Genomic DNA, 18016 nt, shown 5'->3' with positions numbered 1-18016 from the left:
GGGTTTGGTGGACGTGGAGTTCTGCCTGGCGTACCCACTGGTACCGGTCTAGGTTCAAAATCAAGTAAGATCAAAAATTGTTACCTTTCTTTCATCATTATTAGATACAATTTGTATTTTTATTTTTTAAAATACCTCAGTAGACAGTAACAGAAATATATGTTGAAGAGTTAGACATCGAAAAACAAAAGATAAATGTATAAATATATAATGTAAAAAAGTTAAAAGTGGTGGCAGTTTTCAAAGAACATTGTGAAAGTGTTACGGTGCGGACGCTGTTTAGTTTCAAGATTTGTATTCAGGTCATTTGTTTTATTGCTGCAGCTCTTACATTTACATATTGAATCAAAGATCTCTTTTCATCTGTGTCTGATTGGGTGTTCTGATTTCTCTTGTGCAGTTGGTGGTGTAGGACAAGGAGGAGCCCAAGGTAGATGGAACAGTATTTATGATTATAGTATTTAATACATCTGTGTTTTTGTCAGTATTATCAGGAATTAAATGTATTTTTCAGTCCCAGGAGGCCGTGGGTATGGTGGACCATTGCAGCCAGGAGTGTTCCATGGATACCCCCTCAAATCACCCAAAGTGCAAGGTGTGATCTGAATATAGATGATAACTTTCTTGTTCATTTTTGTTCATACATATAATGACAGTTTGAACTTTATCGATGTTGCATTTGAAAAATGTTTCAGACAATTTATTATAGATGGGTTTCAAGTAATTGACTGCATATGATCATGCGTGCACAGACACTTTTCAACTCATCATCTTCTCAAGAGATTTTTGTTCTGTTCAGGTGGCTATGGTGCAAAACCAGGAGGAGGAAAACTTCCCTTTGGTACAAATACTTCTTTGCAGAGATTTTCGATATAGCTGTTAACTATTAATAGAAATCCTGAAGCTAATGATGTGTTTTATTACCATGTCTTAGGCTATGGGGGCTTTGGTCAGGGCGGAGCAGGACTTCCAGGAGGACAAGGTGGTGTTGGTTCAAGGCCTGGATATCCTGTTGCAACTGGTGTGTGTTTTTATAAATGTACTGTTAAAATTTGTTGTTAAAGAATGGAGTATTGAGGTAAAAATACTATAAAATGTCTAATGGATTTTTTTTTCCTTCAGGAGTAGGGCCCGGAGGCATCTCACCGGCTCAGGCTAAAGCTGCCAAATATGGTAATCCATCACCTTTATTACCAAGACAATGCTTCCTTGATGTATCTTTCTTTTCAAATAAACAAAAAACATGATACAAGTTCTGTATCATCAGCACAAACATATTTGTGGCTGACTAAAGTCTGTGCTTTCTGTGCCTTCTGTGCTCCAGGTTTAGGTGGTATTGGTGGCACTGGTTTACTGTATCCAGGACAGGTACCAGGAGGTATAATATCCAGTAAATGATATAAAGATAAAATAATAATAATAATCAAATTTTTATAGCTATGCTAACAGATTTATGACTGACAAACTCATTACATACTAAAACTAAAACAATTGCAATACAATTTTTTTTATGTACTTTTAGTAGTGATATGAATCCCTATCTTTAAACATTTTCCCACAGGATATGGAGCAGGGGCCAAGGCTGCAAAATATGGTGGGAACCTTTAGGTTTATTTTAAATGATATTCTTAAACATGTTTTTTCACACTGTCTGCTCAGTCAACCTGAAAGTAGAAGATAAACATATTTAAATACTACGTATTATGTCAGGTGTACACGTGTATGTGTATGGGTGTTCCCTTTACAGGTGGAGTACCAGGTAGGGTCCCAGGTGTTGTCCCAGGATTTGTTCCAGGTGGAATACCAGGAGTGGTGCCAGGTGGAATACCAGGAGCTATACCAGGTGGAGTAAAAGGCGTTGTCCCAGGCGTTGTCCCAGGCGTTGTCCCAGGCGTTGTCCCAGGCGTTGTCCCAGGCGTTGTCCCAGGCGTTTTCCCAGGCGTTTTCCCAGGCGTTGTCCCGGGGGTGGTGCCAGGTCGAGTACCAGGTGTGGCCCCAGGTGTTGTCCCAGGAGTGGTACCAGGTGTTGTTCCAGGAGTGGTACCGGGTGGAGTAAAAACTAAGGCCCCAGGTGTTGTTCCAGGAGTGGTACCAGGTGGAGTACCAGGTGTGGTCCCAGGAGTTGTACCAGGAGGGGCACCCATTGTAGTACCAGGAGGGCTGTTTGGTGGATATTCACCAGCAGCCAAAGCGGCTAAATATGGTATGGTGTATAAATACTTTTTTAACTTTTTGCACTTTGCACTTTTTTATGTTATATTACGACCTTTAAATTATACACTTGTCATCAGAAGTAGAAAATACTTATCCAATGTGGAGCAAATGTGGGATATAATTGTTTTTCCCAGGGGCAGGAGGACAAATCGGGACGGGAGGACAAATCGGGACGGGAGGGCAAATCGGGACGGGAGGGCAAATCGGGACGGGAGGACAGATTGGACCAGGAGGACAAACAGGAATCGGATACTCTCCTGCTGCCAAAGCTGCTAAATATGGTAGGGTATTTACATTTTTAAAAATACATTTTTTGTGTTACAACATACATTTTTGAACAGTAAATTTATTTTCCTGTGTTGTCTTTTGACAAAAAAAATCAGTTTACTGTATATTATTTGCTTTTACCATGGAACAACTCAATTTTGTATTAATTTGTCAGAATACCATCACTTCTCCATCTACATTGATGGATAAATAATTTCCCTACAACTAGTCAGATTTCTTTGTTTTAAGCTGTATTTGTTTAACTTATTGTCCACAGGAGTAGGGGGACTGGGAGGCACCGGGGCACTGGGAGGCACAGGAGGACTGGGAGGCACCGGTGCACTGGGAGGCACGGGAGGACTGGGAGGCACAGGAGGAGTGGGAGACATAGGAGGAGGATACCCTGCTGCTGCCAAGGCTGCTAAATATGGTAATAACAGATTGCTATTATCAAATTGCAGAACTTATCATATGGCTCTTGTGGGAGGATGTGGACATTTAGCAGCAGCGCGCAATAATGTTAGACACAGAGGATACCAAAGGACATGTTAGCCTGACAAACCCTGACACTGAATACAAAGGAGATGAGATCACAATATACATCTCAATATTTTACACTTTTGACATCAATGCTTTTGCAAACACAAAACACTTGTTTCCAATAATCATCATAAAAGTCATCAGTAAACTCAACTCAAAATTGCTGGTGCTGGACTCATGATGATGAAATCTCCTGTCTTTTTTTGAATTAGGAGTTGCAGGAGGCACTGGAGTGAGTCCAGGGGGTGCAGGTGGAGTACCTGGTGCAGTAACAGGAGGGGGACAGTACTCTGCTGCTGCAAAAGCTGCTAAATACGGTATAACAAATACACACATAAACACATCACACATCCAGTTTTCAATAGTTACAAATCTGTTCTCCCACTTATGGACCTTGTCCTACTTTCTATTAGACCACCATAGTGATACTCGCTTTCTTGGTTATAAATAGGCTGTAATTATTAGGGCATAATTTTACAGTACTTTTTGTTGAATTTGCTGACCACATGGGTGGCTCTGGCAGGAGGCATTAGCGGAGTAGGACTTGCTCTGCCAGGAGTGACTCCACATTCAGCTGTCCAAGGTGTTCCTGATGGTTCTGTTGTTGTGTTACCAGGTGGTACAGGGGTTCCTGTAAAGCCAGGTAAACTTCAGTTTTTAGTTATTTTCCTAGAAAAACTTTTGTTAAATATAACTTTTGCCTTACAAATGAAGTTTTTATTGCTTTTACAGCAAAGGATGTAGGTCCTGCAGGAACTCCTAGACCAGGTACAGTGAAAAGCCAATGCTGTACACACATTTGTGTTGTCTTAAACAGCATATGGGAAGAAAATTTTACCTGCAAAATACAATACTTAACTACATATTCAACTAGCAGACCTGAATCAGGAAAAGTAATACATAGACCCATATTACATTTAGCAATGGGTCCATACCTTGGTGTGACTGAACTAGTTCTGTACCATCATTTATCCCCTCTACATTTTCTGCCCACAAAACTCATATGTTGTTTTCACAAGTGCAACCAACTATTGACCAGTTCACTTATAGCCTCCCAGTTGTGGCAGTATTAAAGGTCCACGTTATATCTTCTATCTTCTCTAGTGTCTCACACAATGTTTTTTCCTAAAACATTGTGTGCTCAGACTGTGTGCTTCCTATAGTGATGAAAGGGAAGTTAATTTAGCCTCTTGCCCCCTGCCACTCCTCTATTATTATTTCAGCTGTAGCCACAGATTGTCTCTTTCTCTCAATAATTGTCTGATCCTGCACTCCTTTCTTTTTTACTAAACTCTTACTGTGTTTGTTCAGTTACTTTCATGTATATCATAGCAGTGATTTTTGGACAACAGCAAATCTAATGCACTCACTAAAAAGACATTCAGAAGTTAGTGATGGAAAGGATGTCACATTTCCCACTTTGATTGCTTCTAGATATTTACAGACGTGTTTTGACAATGTGAATACTGATATTGTATTCTACTGGGGGGATTTTTTTCCCCCAGGGTTTGAAGTTTATAAAATAATTACCAGAAAAATCACACAATAATAATGTGTCTTTTTATCTGTACTTTTGTGTTGTCACTTCAGAAAGTATTCAGAGCCCTTCTATCTTTGTGCACCTTATTGTGTTGTAATTTCATTTTAAGTGACTAAAATTGTGATGTTGCAATCAACATACCAATGATGCCATTGCTAATTTATTTAAAATATAATATTTAATATTTATACATTTGTACAAACCCAAATGAGTGTCACTATCAGATGACAGAGACAGGATGTTAATGTAAGTGTAAGAATCTTCACATTGATGTTAGTACAACTGGTGATGTAGTTTAATCAACTTTTGAATAAAAGAGATTTTAGGCAGCAGAGAAACATTTGACTTAGAGACATTCAGACAGTCATTACCTGGATGTAAATATGAATATTTGTTACTGCTAAAATGAATTCTTACCATCCATGTCGACATAACCATCTAAAATTTCCTCTTGATGTTCACTAAAGAACTGCAGTACGTTTGTATTAATGTCATCCGCAGTGTCAAGTGTCTCCCACTAAACACCGTGGACAGAATTCTAATCAAAATGTGAACAAATCCAGTTTTTTAATTTACTCATTGCTCTGCAGAGTGACACTGTGTCACAGCACCTGTAACTGTGGTGACCTTACACAAACCACTATCTCGTTTTGAAGTGGAAATTATGTTCTAAGCAAATACTAATTGTCTAAATTAACACTGCAGACAGGTAGAACTGTAGTGGGAGAACCTGTCAGAAGGAAATCCACCTATAGAATACTACTTTTTAAAGTAGGTTGTTGTTTTGTATAGTTGCTGTCTTAACACAGTTTTAAACATGTTATTTCAAAAGGAGTTTGTCTTGCATCAAGTTGCTGTTTTTTCTCCTTCATCCCTTTTTGTGAGATGTGAAATTAAGGTATAGTTTTATAATTAACAACTGTATATTTCCTTATTCACATAAGGAAACGTATTTAAAGTTTTGCCTTTAAAAGACTAACAAACTGACAAATTTGACTTGAATTTGACTAATTATGTTGTTTCTGTGTTTTGTACTTTTCCACTTCATACTCTTGTGATGGATGTTTGAAAACAGGCGGTGAGTTCAAATTAAGGGTGTATTTGCAGTTATATAATTAAACATTGTAGATTCTCTGTAATTTTGTTTTAATTTCGATTGTGCGTTTAGCAATTGGTGGAGGAGTTATTCAGCCTAGTGGTGAGTCAAACATAAGTGCTTTTTTTTTTTTTTTTATTTATACCATACTATGACACTTATTTAAAACTGTAGAATTTATGGAAGATAACATAACAATATTTTTGATTTTACAGATGCCACAAGTGTTGGTAAATATATAAAATTATATAATATATTCATATTTAAATTACACAAATCTAATTTTTTCCATAGCCTGTATTAAGACATAAGGAATGTGACAAAATGTTGTGTATTTCTGTGTCACAGGTGGAGCAGGTGTTGCAGCACCCCCTAGTGGTAAGAGCAGTTTTAATTATGCACATGCATTGACTATGTGCCATTAATCAGTTTAAATATTCTGTTGGATGTGTACCCAATGTTTCTACTGTCTAACCCTGACTTATTTCTCAGTGAGGTTGCTTTCTGTCTCTGTCAGGTAACATATTTTATGGTGGATGTTAACTCATGTAACCTCTGCCTTTGTTTTTTTGTTGTTTTTTTTTTTGGTGCAACAGGCCAAGTTCAACCTGGTGAGTGTAGAAAATCAGTTTTTTGGTCATTAAAGTTGCTGTCTTCACTGATCCTGAAAACAATATTTCCTTTGTTTTAAAATGTTCCACTCATATTGTAACTAAAAGCTAGGTTATGCCACGATATCAGGCCTCACTGACTGGTCATGTGTTTTACATGGGTGAAATAAGTACATCATTTTATTGATAAAAAACAACAGTCTTCAAAATAAAAGACAAACTAAAGACAAAGCAAATAAAAATTAAGAAATAGTATAAAAATGTTCATAAAACAGATCAAATTTGATAAAAGAACACTGCACAAAGGAAAGTCTGGACAGATGGGTCTTGAGCAGCTTTTTAAAGGAAGTGTCCACAGATCTTAGGTCCAATTGAGAAAGTGCCAAAGTTTAGAAACTGTGACTTCAAAGTCTCAGTCTCCTAAAACCAACAAATCCTGATGAGAGGACCTCAGAGACCCACTGGTGACATAATGCGGCATTAGATGTCTTACGGAGATTGGTGTCTGGCCATGCAGAGCTCTAAAAGTAATCACAAGACTTTGAATTTGATGGAAAGCCAGTGTAAAGACATCAGGACTGGCATTAACATGAGGTCTCTTTGAAGGCCTGGACAAGATCTCAGCAGCTGCATTTTGGACCATTTGTAAGCAATCTAGGGATGTGTTATGCTAAGACAAGTGAAGAGGGAATTACAATAGTCTAGACGGGATCAAATAAAGGCATGAATAATCATCTCCATCTGAGCCTGATGCGCAAGGGGTCAGCAATGTTTCTTTGTTGGAAAGAGCCGGAACAAATGCAAACAGCCTGAAGTCCAGACTCAGTGCCTGGTCAACAATGACACCCTGATTTCTGACTGAGGGTTTGTGTTGTTCTGTGTGTACTTTCTTGTTGAGTTTTGTGCTTTTCATTGTTCATATTTTACTGCTCCTTTTTTTGTATTTTAAAGTACACAAACTGTAAAACTGTAAAATAGCGTAGGCTACTTGTCTCTTAACATGTACATGTAAGAAAAAATATACTATATTATAATTTGCAAGATCGACACTTTGGATTGGATTTGGGTTAATTAGTTTATGATTCAGATGTAAACTAACACCCTCTTCTCTCATTTAGTTGTACCTGGAGTCCAACAGCCTGGAGGTAGGCTGATTTTTACATTTTTGTTGATCCAAGAACTCCCATGATGGTTTTGCAAGCTATGCTGCATTGTTGAGACTCAGTGGATTATGATACGTACATTTGGCCACACAGTGGAGACAAATACAAATGGAACAGCTAGGGATTTTTTCTCTTTATTCTGTGACCATAATAATGCAAAGCTTTGCTGTTTTCAGGTGTTGTACCAGGTGTCAAAGCTCCTAAACCATATGTACCAGGTAAAGGAGTCTAATATTTATCTTTTTTAAAGACAACTGCACTGTTCAGTCTGTTAAACCATGTTAAAATGTGTTTGTTTTCATAATGTATAATATACTGTAATATACAATATACTGTATAATATACAACATTACCTCCTTATCTTCTTGTGGCATAAATTTAATTAATTATTCCTTAGTTGGTCTTTCATTGCCACAAAATCAATATTTGATCAATTGTACTGTGGGTGCTGAATATTCAGTATTACTGCAAAAGTAAACCTCCCTTTATTATGCTGTAGTAGAAAAGGTCACACTTTAAGAGGTCATTGTTGCCATTGCTATCCTTCTGTAAAATATTATAAAACATAAACTATCTCTGTTTTGCTATGACATTTTACAAAATCTAAGCATCTTAATAATGTTATCAATACGCTTTTTATGATCCTGATCAGTGTTGGTGATGTTAAGTCACACACAGGCTCTATTTATCTTACTGTGCACATTCTGTCTGGGCAGATAATGATTTGGCTTGAATCAATAAAACAAGGAGTTAATCTATAAGGAAACGCTGCATCAGGTCTTTCTCTACCCTTATGCCTCTGATGGACAGAACAGTCATTGATTTTGTGCATGTCTAGGTTTGCAGTTTTCTGCTGTTCTGCACTATTTTACATGTGACACAGGTGGAATAAAGTCCAAGGTGTTTTTCATGCATTGCATTTTAGTCATTTACTCAGTCAAATGTCAAGATAAATCTAATTATCCCTGAGAGGGACACCAGTCAATATAACCACAAATATATCATACATAAAACCAAAATAAAGGCAGAGTGTAACATGGGGGATGATTTGTCATGTTCATGTTAAAGCCAACTAAACTCTATAATATGTATGTATAAGTCATTGGTGACTAGAATCAGATTGATCCAATGAATATGTGTCTCCAGTTTTAGCAGAGAACTGATTTTTGAGATTTTGATTTCTTTTTTCATTAATCTCAGTTTTAATAAAGTAATAGAATGTCTAATTTAGTAAACAGTTCGCTTGGTTGTTGAATTTAGTAACTAGCTATTAAAGCTAAGATCTATTTAGAAAGAATAAAACCAGCATAGCAGGAACAGAAACGCATATTCCTCATCTTAAAGAGGAAAATTCTGCATTTACACCTTCGCTCTTCTAACACTTTCACTCTACAGCTCCTGGAGGCGGAGGTGGATATGCTGGAACTGGATATGGAGGCAAGTTTTCCATATGTTTAATTAACATTTATAGATGTGGTTTTAATCACTGTGAGTATTTTAACTTCATATTCCGGGCTTTAGTTCCTTATGCTGCCGGCACAGGAGCTGGAACTCTGCCTGGAGCGAAGCCTTTGAAGCCTCCAGGTATATCAAACCCCTCCATTCAAAATGTTTCCTAACAGTGACTTCTTCTTGTATACTTGTGTTTCTCTCTGATGTTTTTAGTCTTTAGCTTGTGTAGATCTATACACTGATGTGTTAAACTTTTTTGTAGTTCTGGGTGGAGCAGGAGGTGGAGCAGGTATCCCATTGGCAACTGGAGGTTAGAACACACCTATAATTCATTTAACTTGAAATATTATACAAACACGAGGCACACTGTAGGTTTCCAGTAATGGGGAAACATAAAACACAACAAGCTTACATCCTCTTACTTCCCTTTTCAAGAAAATTGTGTCTTATATCATAAACTTTAGCTGTTGTCATTTCTTGGATGAGTCCCAGACTCCAACTGTAGGAAACGAGATAGCCTACCAGAGAGTAATGCTACTTCCCCCGTGACTCATGGGAATTAAGTCCATATCGTTATGGTTATGGACAGATTAAGGAGAGGAGACTGGTGGCACCAGCGCTAACACTAATCTTCCTCCAATTTAAAATAAAACAAAGCAAAATAAAGACGTTCTGCCCAGTGCCCAAAGTGACAGTTGGTCAGGAGATGCCATCACGTTACACTTCCTGTGCAGGAAATTGGCCAACATGCTGATAAGTTCCTGATGGGACGTAGTGTTTCAGGAACAAGAAGCCTACTGGATGCTGTGATGAGGGAAATCAACTGGTGTTTTAGTGGAGACAGTACTTTCTCTATCTGGTTGACTGTCCTGTGCAGCACAGTTTCAGGTGTCTTCTGTTGATTCTGACAGGTGGGTTGACGTATCCCTCTGCTGTTGGACTGGGAGGTGCTGGAACTGGAGCTAAAGCACCCAAACTAGGTACTGACCTGTCACTGTTACAACACATGATGCACAATGTAGCTGGGGGTCTTCAAATTTAATTAAATATACAAGCATGTTTATCTTACATGCCACAGGCCTTAATTTAACTAACTTATGTCAATTTAAATTATGCCCACTAATTCCCCCTTGAATATTTTGAGAAGATTTTCAGCACTGGATCTGATTAAGAATTTTCTGTGTTGCATACTCAGACTTAAACATTAGTCATGTGCTGATTTGCAAAACAATTTCTTTCATTGTGACAAAGAGCCTGCTGAAGAAATGAAAATCTGAGTTCACCAGTATTAAAACATCCTCTACAGTACCAACATGTGAATTACTATTTTGTTTGAGAGACTGTCAAAAGCAAAATGCTTGTACAGTACTAGTTTCAGTTTCACCAAAGGTCCATGCAGTGTTACATTACCGTTAGGAATTTGTAAATGGAGCAAGTCCACAAAACAGCATGTCCCAATGGAGACTGATTACTGTGTACTAATACTGTTTACAACATCAAAGTGTGACTGAAGATAACACCAACCCCTGGAGAGTCCGGCCCTAGAAGGCAAAACTCTGAACCTTGTGACTGTGGTTTCAGTTTTCCAACCGGCTACTTCAGGGGCCAAAGAAAAATTACCGACCCAATACAAAGAAAGCCATGACAGTAAAACAAACACCTAATATGAACATACATGTTCTCATTATTTAATATTTGGTTGTACAGGCTATGGCAGTCTTTCAGTTGGTGGTGGACTTCAGCCAGGTGAGGACTTGTTAATATATATATATTTTTTTTCTGTGCCTCCCCATTTCATCCCCAGAATTGATTATTTATTAAAAACAAAAACAATGGCAGACTAATATTGGACCAGCAGGATCCAGGTGGATCCAGCAGTCAACCAGTGGTGAGAGATGAGTGTGATCACACAGATGCAGCTCCTTTAATGACTGACCTGTCATAAAAACTCATGTCCCTAATCCTCCCCCTAAGGGCTAGAGACTTGTCCGTCTGTGTGAAATGTTACTGCAGATGGTCTAATAACTTTCATTTACCAGCACAGCTTTTACAACTGAGAATTATATAATTTGTGTCGATTTGTTTTTTAACTGTTTAATGATCCAATTGTATGTCTGACATTTTCTGCCAACGGATGTACTGAGTCTCCATGGTAACTGCTTTCAAATTATACAGGTGCGGCTCCTGGTGCTCTGGGTTATGGCGGAGGTTACCCCCAACAGTACTACCAAGGTACTAGTACTGCGTCTTGTGCATGTCATCACTTGCTGATTAGGCTTTGTGAGATTTTCTCTGCTGATGATTCTGTGACGGACTAGTGCATCATGCAACATGGTGTAATTTTTGTATTTGATGATGAATTGCATTCTGTGTAGTGACATTTAGAGAAGCTGTTGTGTAAAAACCCGTGAAACGGGTGGACAACAAAGTAGAGCCATTTTTGGATGGGTAAGATGGCATTTGTGGTCGCTCCTTAAGAGAAGAGTTGTTGCCTTAGACAAAAACAGAAAACACTGCTCAACAAGAGAGTGGTTTTCTTTTACATTCACGCTTTATTAAAATTGTTTTTTCTACCGCTGGAAGCCAAACATTAGCCCCAGTGAGTTCCAGCCGAACCATCCTCCACCTACACAAGGATACGACTCTTTGATTTTTCATCCTTGTTTCTGGATCAGGAGGCACATTAATTCTCAAATTGCAGCAGCCATGTAACACAGCTGGATGGATGAAAGGACGGACAAACAGACTCATCCCCTTTATAGCTGAGGATATAGAAAAAGGAAGAGGGGTTCTGCTGCTTTTCCACAGTTGTGTCCGTTTGTGACTGGATTTTAGACAGGTCTCAATGACCCCTCTGGCTATTTCACCTAAACACAATGCAGATTCTCCACACCTCCACTCTGTGGGTTTCCTTGTAATCTCCCTTAAAAATGTGTTATTGGTTTTATTAACTGATTTACACCAGAAACAAATTTTTTTCTAAATCAATTTGTCATCAAGTCCCAAATTGAAAATGAAAACATTTATTGAAAAAATAATTGATGTTCACTTTTTTTTTCACAATATGCAATTACGGACTTCTGAGTTTTGGTTTGAGAATCATTTTATTTCTAATTTCTCACTCTCAGCCTATTAATACACATGGGAGGCTGAAGTAAATTGAATTTGCTTTGTCTGAATTTTCCCATTTCTATGCATCTAATTACAGAGAAATGAATTAACTAGGGCAGCATGGCTGAGTGGTTAACTCTGTTGCCTCACAGCAAGAAGGTCGTGGGTTCGCAACCCGGCCTTTCTCTGTGGAGTTTGCATGTTCTCCCTGTGCTTGTGTTTACTCCGGATACTCCAGTTTCCTCCCACAGTCCAAAAACATGTATGTCAGGTTGATTGGTGAATCTAAATTGCCTGTAGGTGTGTGAGTGTGTGAGGTTGTCTGTCCTTGTGTGTCTCTATGTGGCCCTGTGATGGACTGGTGACCTGTCCAGGGTGTACCCCTGCCTTTCACCCGAGAGAGAGCTGGGATAGGCTCCAGCAGATCCCCGTGTCCCTGGCTTTCAGGAAAAAGCACGTATAGAAGATGGATGGATGGATGAATTGAATAAATAACATAATATAAGGTTTAATGAAATCTTAACACTTTTGTAAATAAATAAAAATAGGTTGTGCAGTCTGTGTCAGTCTGAGCTGACTTTATTCAAATGTGTGTAGTTTCATCAGGCAAAACCAAACTTTTTATCTATCATGTTTAATTGGGATTAGGTGTTTTCATGTTTTAAATCTAAAATGCACACAGGAAAATATTACTGTCTGTGTACAATCTGGTCAGTAAAGTACAGTGACATCATCTCTGGATCAGACAGTTCTGAGTGCCTCCCATGAGATCTACTCGTGTCAACAGTTTTAGTCTTACCACACCCTGGCCAGAAGAGACACGTCAGCCAGTGTGACAGATCCAAAGTGCTTTCATCTTAGCATTAGTCTGTTGGCACCAACTCTTCTCTCATTCCTCTGTCTTTAATGTTCCTTAGGTGGATATGTACCAGCCCCGCTGACTCCTCAACAAGGTACCAAATACTCTCATCCTCACATCTCTCCATGTAGCCAAAAAACTCCTACTGAACAGCTAATAAGATGTTTCAGTGATGCCTCTGCCACCTTGGCTCCTTTTCCAATTTCTCTCTTGAATTCTGCTCTTTGGCAGAGGAAGGAAACATGTCAGGTTATTTGGATGAGATTGGAAAAGTTTGGAGCTTGGGTTGGTGCTGTGAGTGCTTGTCAGGTCAGATGGTGCGGCACAGCCGATGTGTCAAACGCACGGTAATCTACATTTTCCTGAAAATGGGAGATTACTGCTGGTGGGATTATTTCTAGGAAAGTATGTCTGGTTTCTTAGATAACTGCATTTTACTGGTTTAGACTCCCGTGGAGTCAGAGTTATAGTCTCCTTAGAGTGTAATGTAGATGGCTGATTATTACACAGATACCAATTTACAGAATCAATTTTGTGATTTACATGTATCAACTTTTATTGTTCATAACATCTTGTGCTTTACAGTTGCACTGAGTTCAGTAACAATGTTCATAAGTGTGAAACCACATGACCCAGGCATCTGAAGTGATTAACTACATATCTTGATTTTCATTTAGCTCACAGAGAAAACTCCTTGACTCCTCCGAGGCACATGTATCAAAAAAATAGAACAGCCACTATATACCTTTTTTATATCAGAAAAATAGGGATTTATGGGGAATTTTTACTTTACCACAGTGCATGCTGGGAAGTGTATGAATGTAAGCTAACAATGATTGGAAATAATTTGCTGACATAAGTAAACAATCACTTGGACATGATTTTAAGTTGTGAATGTGATAGTTAAATAATTTAAAGTCAAAACAAATAAACTTATCTAAGTACACTAAGTTAAAAGATGAAGAAAAAGATTAGAAAAAGCTTATGCATGACTGAGATTTGGAGAAAGTGTGAAGGTTTTTCAGATCAGTAAAAAGCAGTTCCTGAACGATCAATAAAATTATCTTAATTCAGGGTCTACGTATGTTACTACGACTTAAGTTAAAATTCCAGCATGAGACTATTTCCAAGGTTAAAAATGATATCAATTCCCATTATCTGGCTGTGCTGGGACAGATGTGACTGTAATGACATCAGGGCAGCATGTTATTCTGACCTACAGGTGCTGTATTGATATAAACGTATCGATGGGTGCGTGTTGTTATTAGTAATATTTGTTGTGTGGATGTTTCTTGTCACTGCATCGGTAACTGTCAGTTTTTCATACATCACTAATTTGCTGTCTTGAACCAGCCACCTCATCACTTCAACCCCCTGTAACAGCAGCACCTCTTCAATGGTAGTGAACATCAGAGGGTCTCCTGCATTTACTCATATTGCTCATTAGAGGCTGTAGTCAAACATCACAACCCTCACACACTCATGCATTACTACACCAGGAGGCATCTTTGGTTAAAGTCAATATACTGTTCTTGCTGTTTTGCAGCTAAAGCAGCCAAGTACGGTGCACTGCAGGGCTTCTTTGGTGGCGCAGGAGGAGGAGGTGCCTACAGAGGTAAAGAGTCTGGCTACATTTAAAACATTGTTCAAGTACTGTAGATAAAAGATTTGGTTATTTGTGGCTTGAACTAATTGATGCTGAGGAAAGACCAGACTCTGATTCTGATGATTTTTGCTGCAGATGGAGTTGGAGGATGCCAGGGCAAATACTGTGGGAGGAGGAAGTAGAGGATCTCTTGAGAGCCAGCGTGACCTCAAGAAACCATGGTGCTACTGCATGATCTAGAATGTACATTTCATATGCAAACAAACCCCCATTAGAAAACATGTAAAGCTGTTTTTTTTTTGTGTTTTTTTTTTTACTTAACTTCAATGTCTGTTTTTATACAAACCCACCGACCCAGAATTTTGTACACGTCTGATGTGACAAATGATACTGATAGTGCCTTTAATCATTAATGTGGTCAAGTGAATCAGCTTTAAATCTCAGTGCTACACCAGCCTACTTAAAATACAAAGAGTGTGTTTGCGTTGCCACGTGTGTGTGTGTGTGTTGTGTGTTGTGTGTGTATGTTTGGGCATGTAGTTGTACTGTTGTGCGAAAGACTGTCAGAACTATCAGCTGCCAATGTGACCTATGAATGATTTTCTTTCGGTTTGTAATCCAAAAGCAAGGGGACCTGTCCTCAGTGTTACAGCCCACACTGTCACACTCGGCTATAAAGAGTCCGTCACCTTTGTAACACGTCAGAGGGGCTTGGTTTGGTCAGGGTTCGTCCAAAAAAAAAACGGATGAAATCTGGCCAATCTCAGCATCGTTTCTGGCTCCCCCGTCTCCTCTGCTGCTATTTTTAGACCTGCTGGGTATAAGGCAGCGGGAATCGGGGCTCGGGCCAACCCATCTGCTCTCAATGATTCTAGTTGCTATGCACTTCAGTTTTCTCAGCATTTTTCATGTTGTCAAACTTGTGATGTATGAAGAGCAGTGTTTGCTCTGAGGAACGGTAAGCTGAAGAAAATAAAAAAACGTTCACTCATTACAGGATGTTCAAAAAACATGAGAAGCAGTGTTACCTTATGATGTAAGGTCCTTTTAGTTCCAAGTAAATTAAAATATCATTTAGGTTCTTCTCTGGCATGTTTGTATGTATGTTTACTTAAGCGCCCTTGTCCTGAACTCTGGCATAGAGCGCTTTAGTCTGCTTCAAATGTTTAGTCTCATTGCATCAGTTATTTACATTTATGTACCTTGTCATTACATGATTATTCAAGTTTTTCTTTTGTTGCACCATGTTTTGACTCATAGCTTTGTTATCAGGAATGTGTGAACATAAAACTAGAACAATCCTTTGCTTTTGCATTTATTCAGTGTTAAGAATTGTAGTACAGACTAAGACTTTGTTTAATGAGAGTGCTTAAGGTTTGTGTTCATGTGTGGCATAAGCTCCCATTATTCTTCATTTACTTGAGCTGCTTTTATTAAGGCTTTACTGACCAAAGGTTCATGAGTGCCATTGCCAAGTGATCCCATCTCTTCCTGTAACTATGTACTGTATTTTGTACTAATTTGATGTTAGCTGGCTTCAGTTCCTTCACTCAGTCCTGTGTAAGAACTGTCTTTGAGCCTTGCTGGGTCACACCTTGTCTTTTGTCCCGTGGGATACTCTTCATCTTTATTTAAAAACTGTTTTTAGAAGGAGGAACAGTGTGGTTTTGCACTTTTTATATTTCCACGAGACACATGTGACTTGTTCCCAGATATCCCAGCATTTTATTGGCTTCATTAAATAACAAAATAAAATATGTTTAAAGAACTTATGTCTTCCTGTTGGTTACTTCTCCAGCTTAGTGTGTTACAAAACAGCAACCATGTGTCCTGACGGCTGATCAGAACCACCTGGTCTGGGGGGTCCTAGTGGATCAGTCCTCTGTAAGCCACATACCACATTTATAATATATGATAATTTCATGGGCTCCAGTCCTGCCCGCTTGGGACCTCTGAGGCATCTCAGTTCGGCCAGATCTGTTCTGTCTCCCCTGCTGGGCAAACTTAACGAGGGACCATCAGATTTAGTATATTTTAAAATCTGATATCTGTATAATATGGCAGAGTTCTTTGTAATGAAATCAAGTCCCAGATTAAGGGAAGACATTTGCCAAGGCCTCAGTGTGGTGACTACAAACTCTGTTCATGTTGTGCCAGCTGGAAATAATGAACTCGTGGAGGTCTCCTGGGAGAGGCACTGACCCATGATCCACATCCTGTGAAAGTAGCTTACAGTGTTGTTCCATCAGCAGATGCTTTAGTCTTACAATGTCCCAGAAATACCACAGAACCTCTGTGGAACTGCAGTTTAATTTTATTATAATGTACTATAATGAGACAGTGTGTTTCAAGAAAACCATGTAACTTGTTTATCAGAAGAACATTTCAACTTTAACAGAGGTGGCCCTTGAAAGTTACAGCCAGAGGGTGATTTGGTACTTTGCTGGATTGTAGATTCAGCTCTTGTACTGTGCACTGACACAGTAGGTACGTCAGCCAAATCTTTTCATTTCTCACAGGACACACTCCAGCACTTCATCTTTTTCCTTGACCACTCAAGGACAGAGACAAGTCAGAGTCCTATGCTGAAGATGCTCCAGTGCTGTCTTGGTTGTTAGCTTCAGGTCATTGCTGTGCTGAAAGGAGAACTATCTCTCCAGTCTGAAGTCATGTACAATCTGAAGCAGGGTTTCTTTAAGGACCTCTCTGTATTGGCTACATCTATGCTTTCCTCATTTATGACCAGTCTCCCTGTGTGTGCATACTGCTTGGAGCGCTGCCCAAACAGTTCAATTATTGTCTCATCAGACCAGAGAATCTTTTTTTCCCATGCTCTGAGTCCTTTAAATGCCTTCAACTTGCTAGCTGTCTGTCATATGCCTTTTACTTAAAGTGGCTTACGTCTAGCCACTCTGCCATAAAGGCCTGATTGATGGTGTTGCTAAGATGGTCGTCCTTCCAGCAGATCCTCCCACCTCTCCGGAGGACTTCTGAAACTATGTTAGTGACCGTTCGGTTTTTGGTCACCTCCCACACTAAGGCTGACTCTAGAGTCGTGAAGGCTCCAAATGTTTTCCATTTATTTACTGAGGTCAGTGCTCTGGAAATGTTTAAACTTCTACAGGGGGTCACTTTGACTTACAGGTGAGTGTCTTTCTACGTTATGTCCAGATCAGCTGAAGTCTTGAACTTAAACTGATGTTTTCATTGCTCTGGTCTCCTGATTCCAGGTCAGCAGCTTTCACATCTGAAGCATTTCATGTGCTTCGCACTAACAGGACAGTCCACCTGGTTTCACTGCTGCTTTACCTTCTCTCATCCTGTCCTCTCTGATCAGAGATCACCAGTGTTCAGTGTCTACACCTCAGCCTTTGTCCTGCTTGGGTTTTAGCAGATGTCATACAAAACTGTCACATTTTTATTATCAAAAGACAATGTAACAATTTTTAACTGGGACTGGGAACCTGTTGAATATGAGATGGTGGTAAATGACTATTTCTGATGTTCAGCGCACTGCACTGATCCTTCTGACCCCTCCCCCTGGGATGTGCACGCAT

At 39.1% G+C, this 18016-nt stretch overlaps 1 protein-coding gene across 6 annotated transcripts in view; it reads left to right on the top strand.

The window, feature by feature from the left end:
* The window catches only part of elna (elastin a), a 44762-nt gene extending 28535 nt beyond the window's left edge, over positions 1-16227 (top strand). For 2 of the 6 annotated variants that reach the window (XM_026298446.2, XM_026298445.2), the window contains exons 11-40: positions 2-64; positions 401-430; positions 515-595; positions 800-841; positions 935-1021; positions 1123-1173; positions 1325-1378; positions 1562-1594; positions 1748-2203; positions 2349-2495; positions 2759-2911; positions 3234-3338; positions 3545-3664; positions 3754-3789; positions 5637-5639; positions 5730-5759; positions 5873-5887; positions 6006-6035; positions 6254-6268; positions 7387-7413; positions 7608-7649; positions 8827-8868; positions 8953-9015; positions 9146-9193; positions 9795-9863; positions 10591-10629; positions 11059-11115; positions 12912-12947; positions 14400-14468; positions 14595-16227. In XM_026298446.2, the coding sequence (XP_026154231.1) occupies positions 2-64; positions 401-430; positions 515-595; positions 800-841; positions 935-1021; positions 1123-1173; positions 1325-1378; positions 1562-1594; positions 1748-2203; positions 2349-2495; positions 2759-2911; positions 3234-3338; positions 3545-3664; positions 3754-3789; positions 5637-5639; positions 5730-5759; positions 5873-5887; positions 6006-6035; positions 6254-6268; positions 7387-7413; positions 7608-7649; positions 8827-8868; positions 8953-9015; positions 9146-9193; positions 9795-9863; positions 10591-10629; positions 11059-11115; positions 12912-12947; positions 14400-14468; positions 14595-14641 (2090 nt within the window). In that variant the 3' untranslated portion in view covers positions 14642-16227. The remainder of the gene's footprint in view (position 1; positions 65-400; positions 431-514; positions 596-799; positions 842-934; positions 1022-1122; positions 1174-1324; positions 1379-1561; positions 1595-1747; positions 2204-2348; positions 2496-2758; positions 2912-3233; positions 3339-3544; positions 3665-3753; positions 3790-5636; positions 5640-5729; positions 5760-5872; positions 5888-6005; positions 6036-6253; positions 6269-7386; positions 7414-7607; positions 7650-8826; positions 8869-8952; positions 9016-9145; positions 9194-9794; positions 9864-10590; positions 10630-11058; positions 11116-12911; positions 12948-14399; positions 14469-14594) is intronic. The other 4 variants (XM_026298447.2, XM_026298448.2, XM_026298449.2 and 1 more) reach the window with 4 other exon arrangements.
* Positions 16228-18016: the final 1789 nt, after the last annotated feature.

Source organism: Mastacembelus armatus, chromosome 13 (assembly GCF_900324485.2).
Source record: "Mastacembelus armatus chromosome 13, fMasArm1.2, whole genome shotgun sequence".
NCBI lineage: Eukaryota > Metazoa > Chordata > Actinopteri > Synbranchiformes > Mastacembelidae > Mastacembelus > Mastacembelus armatus.
The sequence above is the reverse complement of the archived record's forward strand: the minus strand, read 5'-3'. Positions and strand labels throughout refer to the sequence as shown.